This window comes from Acanthisitta chloris, unplaced genomic scaffold, assembly GCF_000695815.1.
Source record: "Acanthisitta chloris isolate BGI_N310 unplaced genomic scaffold, ASM69581v1 Scaffold43247, whole genome shotgun sequence".
Lineage (NCBI taxonomy): Eukaryota > Metazoa > Chordata > Aves > Passeriformes > Acanthisittidae > Acanthisitta > Acanthisitta chloris.
Genome location: NW_008681720.1, coordinates 1 through 6,369, shown reverse-complemented (window position 1 = coordinate 6,369; position 6,369 = coordinate 1). Strand labels below are relative to the sequence as shown.

General features: G+C 48.1%; 1 protein-coding gene across 1 annotated transcript; it reads right to left on the bottom strand.

Moving 5' to 3' along the window:
- Positions 1-34: 34 nt before the first annotated feature.
- Positions 35-4,248, bottom strand: CRLF3 (cytokine receptor-like factor 3; the record flags this gene model as incomplete). Its single annotated transcript, XM_009078187.1, has 4 exons — positions 35-257; positions 1,707-1,884; positions 2,339-2,426; positions 4,041-4,248. Coding segments are annotated over 4 exons (697 nt in total), but the record flags the coding sequence as incomplete, so codon positions are not given.
- Positions 4,249-6,369: the final 2,121 nt, after the last annotated feature.

Here is a 6,369-nt window from a genome sequence, read left to right as displayed (position 1 = left end):
AGCAGCAGGAGCAGCAGCAGGAGCTGTGCAGTACCGTGCGGGACCAGCGTGGTGTGGCCGCTCTGAGGGACACTCCACGGGCTCCACTCCTGCCGCCCGTCCCCGCGGGCACACACCCTGAACTGGTACTCCACGTGGGGGTCGATGTGCAGCACCATGAACTCTGTCTCTGAGCCCACATACACGTCCTCGAAGGGGCTGGCAGTGCCCTTACGGTACTGCAGCCTGTAGTCCTGGGCAACGAACTCCTCATCCACCTGCAGGAACAGGCACTGCAATTAGCACAGCAATTAGCACAGCAAGGCTGGTTCTCATCTGGCCTCTGAGGGGGCAGCACTGCAGGCTGGCAGCAGAGGAAACTCAGGGTCCCAAGGCAGAAAATGCTCCTCACAGAAAGTAACATCAGCGTCTGGACCGACTGACACAAAAAGAAGTATCAGAATTATTTGATTAAAGAAGTATCAGGATTATTTGATTACAGCTTTAAAATATCTACAGAAGACACACTTAACAGAAAGCTTTTCATTCTAGTAGAGATACAACAAGATCCTTCAGCCAAAACCTGAAAACATCTTTGCAGAAAAAATTCAGTGCTAGTTTTTAACAGCAAGGGAAACTCATTATTGTCCTGTTCCAGGGAATGATTTCCAGTTCTTTGATATCTCTACATCAAAAAGATTTGCCCTTCCCACAAAAGCTCAACTATCCCCCAAGCATGACCAAAGTGAGGGAACTCCTCTAGAGCACACAGAATCAGCCCCCACAGGCCTATGGTTCTACAAGCTGAGTCCACATCCTCCACACATGAAGGGTGAACAACCAGTGAGTGGCTGTCCCTAGAACAACAGTTTGTTTAATGCTGCCAAGGAGCACAGAGCTGTGCAACAACAACTAAACCACATCAGACCACAGCAGTGGTTTACTCAAAAATAGCTTGTCTGTGTTGAAGAGAAAAGCTGCTTGACTGGCTAACACCAATATCACAATGTTCTCTCTTTGTACCCACTGCCTCTCCTAAAGAACACAAACAAATTTGGGGTAAAGAGCCCAACTGAACAGGTTCAGCCTCATCCTGGGTCTGCTAAAGCATCTTCAAAGAGAACAAAAGCATCACTTTAGCAATACAGTTCAGTCCCACCAGGAGTGTTTGGCTGTTACTGCCACACAAACCAACCACACGTGGCAGCACAAACGGTGCCAAACACCTCTCAGAAACACACACCTCAGCACTCCTTGGGCTTGCTTGTACCACAGCATCACACAGATCACAATCTAAGGTTCGTTTGTTTAGTGGGAGGAGTATCTGAAGGAGTTGTCTGCTGTTGGTCAGTACCTGGCCCTTGCTGGAAGCACAGGGAGCAAAGTTTCCAGCTGCCCCTCCTGACTCTCCCACAGACAGGGAGGAGACTGGGGCAGAGGTGCAAGTTGGTCCTTTCTTCCTGCAGGTAAAGTGCAGCAGCAAGAGTCTAGCACACGAGTGTCACTGCCAGGCAGACACAGACCCTAGTGCCAACCACACCATCACCACAGTGCACTGCCTTTAAATGACACCATGACCATCACCAGCTCCTCTAAGGTCTGTAACTGCACACTGCAGTGAATTAGTCCCTTGAAGGCAGTAGAGAATTCAGAAAGAAAGTGGATTTTTCAGTTTCTTTCAACAGAACTCCAGTCTAAAGGCTTTTCACAGAGGATATTTTACCTACCTTACACCATCGGACTAAAATCCCTCCAGGCTTTTCCACAAACTCCTCCAGCTGTACAGGTGGGCGAGATGCCACAGTTCCATGCCTGAATATTTGATTTTTCAGTATAGTAAGGAGGCAGTCGTCCAGCTGGGCAGATAAACAAGGCACATCAACCAAGGAGGGCACTTCTGGTAAGCTGAGAAAGGAAAGTGTGCTGTAATGAGAGGGGACAGCTCCTGCACAGTCATATTTCATCCATCCACTCCAATCTGTGCAGATTTGCAAAGAGAGAACAGCTGCAGAAATTGGCATGTGCATTCCAAACTTGAAAGACTCAGAAAACATTGTGTTTCAGCCCTAACCAGACTGTTTCCCGGTAAACACTCTGAAACACAGGCTGTTCCACAAGGAGTGGCTCCACTCTCACAAATAAACAGCCTCTATTTGTGCTGCACATATGGAGGTGGAAAGCACTCCATTCTGTGCCTGCCAGACCCCGGAAAGTCTGAAACAGACAGGACAGCAACACCTCAAACCAGTATTTTAAGGCAATGGAACAGAAAAGGTTTTGTTTCACAGGAGAAGAGATTCCCTCCACAAGAACAGCACATGTGCTGCTGCCTCAGATCACCTGAGTGTCAGTGTCTTACCTGTCTAGCTGAATATGCAAAGCTTTCTTTGTGAAGTTGCAGAGTTTCTCATTCTGTTGTCCCACATCTCCATCGACTGCACTCTCTCCTGCAAGCAAACAGCAGAAACATTCCTGAGGGAACATCCACACAAGGCAGTCCTTGCTTCAAGGAATAACCAGTTCTGACACGAACAACCAATTAAACCTGAGGCATTCCCAGCACTTTGCTAGTCTTAGCTAGAAAGGACAATTACAGTTAACAATAGTTGCCTATCTAGCAACTTCTGAAGGTCTCAAAGCTTCCTGCAGACACACCCATAAGAGATGTAATCACCTGCCTCAGGTCTCAGATGGTGGCAGAACTGGGGTCAGGTACCAAAAATCAGGATTATTAACCCCTTCCTCCACCTGCTCTAAAGGAAGAAACAGCAAAGCACCTTCACTGATCAGCAAATGAAAAAAGCAGGAGCTGAAAGTGAGAAATAATTTCAACCATTGTTCTGTGTGCTACAATCAGAATGGTAACTATTGTCATAGAGAAGGAAACAATCCATGCATTAAAGCATGGAGATAACCAGGAACATTTTTCCAAGCTTCCCATATAAAGCAGCATCCCACACTGGAGTTTCCAGAGACCTAGGCTCCAGGCTCCTCTCTGATGACTTTGGGCAATTTACAACTTCAGCAAGCTCAGCCCTTTTCCAGGGGAGGATTAACCACGTTGCAGAGCTCTAAGGAAAGCACACGTCACAACTGGCAGCAGATTGAACAGCCACAGCAGCTTAACTCCTTTCTGACTCAGCTGCAAGGTCTGCTCCTTCTGCTGCAGGGCTCAGCCATCCTCCTGCTGCACAGCAGCAGTGACCAGGGCATGGCAAGGGCACAGTCAGATCCCACAGAAACTCACACAAAACAGGCAATCTCTGCACAGAGCTCAGGGCTGGGAGCTTTCCCACCCCTGGGACACAGCTCAATGTGCTTCAGCTCCCAGAACTGAGCTCATGTTGAAAGAAAGTTAAAGTTGAGACACGAGAACAATGCAAGGAAACTGCCAACACACTCATGGCTCAGACACGCTCCCAGTAGGTTCCCCAGTGTGGGGAAAACAGTCAGGACTGACATTCCTTTCTGGCTAGGTATTTAGCATCATCAGGGCACAGTCTGGCCCTTGCACTAGTGTTCCACGTGGTGGTTTTCGCCTGCCTCATCCTCAGACTTTTGGGAGGAATTTTCCCTATGGAGTGGCTGTTTCATTCCACATTTTCCCCATCAACAGTGAACATAATCACACTTAGCAGGATAATCTCTTTGTTTCAGCTGCTATTTCAGTAAGACAGGAATAACTCACTTCACCAATAGAGACACCTGGCTATAATGGTACCCAAGATGTATTTTATTTCATAGCAGCCTAACATATTCCTGTGTCCAGCCTGGAGAGGTGCAGAACATCCCTGCAATGAGCCATTTCCAGGGCAGGTACATCAAGCTGCACAGACATATGTGCACTCTAAGACTGGAGTGAAAGGTTAAAATACAGATTTGTAGGAGATAACATTGATCAGCTCTTCACTACATCTACCCAGCTTTAACCTTTTCTTAACATTTGGTTTGAGAGAAATCCAAAATGAGCCAAACACACTGATCACAACAGGAATATTCTGGACTTCTGACAGACAACAGTGGAAGGCAGAGCTGAGACTCGGCACGAGGTGCTGCCTTACCTTCCCGGAGCACATCATCAGCTGTGCTGACTCCATGCTCTATCAGCTTCTGGCACTCATCCAGGGGCTTGATGCTCTCTTGTTCTATCACATCCACCTCCTGCAGCAGTGACATCAGCCTCTCATCCAACAGCTTCTGCAGGGTCCCTTTCAAATCAGTAAAATGCTGCTCCAGCACATCTCTGGTCAGTGTTGCACTCTCTCTGATCTAAATTCAGGTAGCAGGAAAGAAGGAGTCAGGATAAAGGCAAAGGCCATGCACAGCTTGTGTTTTTCTGAAGCACCTCATCTGCCTCTGCTGGAGAAGAGCTGTGAGTGGAGTCAGCTTTAAAAGGATCACTGGCAGCCAACTGCTAGTGTAGTCATCTGGAGTACATGTACAGCAGGGAGGGAGGCACAGAAACCAGTCTGGACAAGGGCAAGAGCATTGTAACTAAGCAAATATAAATTGCTCTACAGCTACTTCAACCAAGGAGTTTTTCTTGTCAGAAAAATCCAAATGCTCTGTAGGTTTTCTCCCTGCTCCCCTCAAAAAAACCACTGCTGTAATCCTAATCAAAACCTGCTCTGCCATCACACACAGGTAATCCTCCTTGGAAAGAAAAAGGTATCAGGCTCTTAGAAGACTACCTAGGAGCACTTTTCCAAGCCCTAACTTCACTAGATTTTTAAATCCTCACAAAACTGCTTTGAACTTCATCCAAATAACCACCTTCGGCTGAACAGCAAGTCTGTTTTGATTCTGCAAGACCCAGACCACAGAAGGTTCTACAAGTGCTTATTAAAGTGTTTGCAAACTTGCTGAATCTGACTTTTAGGACAGAAAACACATTTGGACAGCTCTGAGCTGAAGATGCAACAGTCAGAAATAAACATCTCCCTACAAACAACTTTTCTAAGTCACAGAGACAAGGAAATGCTGCAACAAGCTCAAAGCCTTACACGTAATTTCTAGATCTTTAGAAGCACAGACAACCAACACAGGAAGTTCTCTGGTTAGGTGAAACAAATTTCCTCTTCAAGCAATACTCATGAAGCTGTGTAGCTGCTTGGCTTCCCTTCTCTTGTTACTTCAGTTCTTGAGAGAAAAAGGAAGTATTTGGCTCTGTGAAGGGGAGGGGCAAAGGAAGGCAGAACAGGCATTTCTCCAGGCCCATCACCTCCATTACAGGCAGATACAAGTTCAGCAGCTCAGCCTCAGAATTAGGCACTGCTCACCATGCAAAAGAGGAAGTGCAAGTCCCTGAACACACAGAGCTGTGTGAAGCCTGTGGAAAATCCTGTCCCATTGGTCCAAAGGAAAAGGATGCAAGGGAAGTGATTTATTCCCATCACATCGTCCCACCAGTCCCCAGACAACAAAGCTTCCACTACCTGAACCCCAATCAAACACACTCAACACTGCTGGGCACAGGGAACTCTTGATGTGTGTGACATGGCTGATTCTCTGCAGACAAAACAGCACATGGTCCTGAAGATGAAGAGAGAGAAAGCAGCAACATACACACAGCAAAGAGATTCCCCCCGGGGAGGAAAGGGAAAGGTGAGTTAACACTCAGCCACTGTGGGACACACAGGCTCCTTCTCCATGCACTCAGAGTTACCAGGAAACACTCTGAGATGACAAGGCTGTGATTAGAGACAGCCACGAGCAGTTCATCTTCTTGAGCAGCCTGTGGTTTCCATGCTGATGAATTTAATGCACAGTGATCACACACACACTCAGAGCAGGACTCTCACCCAGCACAGCCACAGCAGATTGCTACTAACAGAACCTGCTTGAGGAAAACTACCAGGTCACCACAGAAACCCTCTCTGAGTTTGGCTTTCTTTGGATGCTTTATTTACACCTTGCAGAGCTGAATCAAAGCTGGTGAGGCATCACTTCCAGCAGGACCCAGACTGCTCAGAGGCTGTGCTGGCAGAGCAGCCTGTCCTGCCCACACCTTCCTATCTCCACCTGCATCTCCCACCGGGGGATGCTCGTCCCAGTGGAACCTCTGGCTGGCTCCAGTGCACAGCTGCAGACAAACCAGCCACCCTGGAGTGCTGACAGCACAGTACTGACCCACGAGTGTGGGGCAGGAGCAGCAGGGCTCAGGGCAGCACCCAGGGCAGGCAGCTCACCCAGGCTGGTACCTGGGTCACCAGGGCGTAAGGATGGGCACGACACTCCCTACCACACCAGACTTAGCATCCATCCTACCTTAGAGAACACAGCTCCTCTGCACATCTTTACTCCCACCTAGGAAACCTTCCTGTCATCCCAGAAAACGAGACTGAGCTCAGCAACAGCTGCAGCTCACATCCCTGTCCTCCGACACTTCCA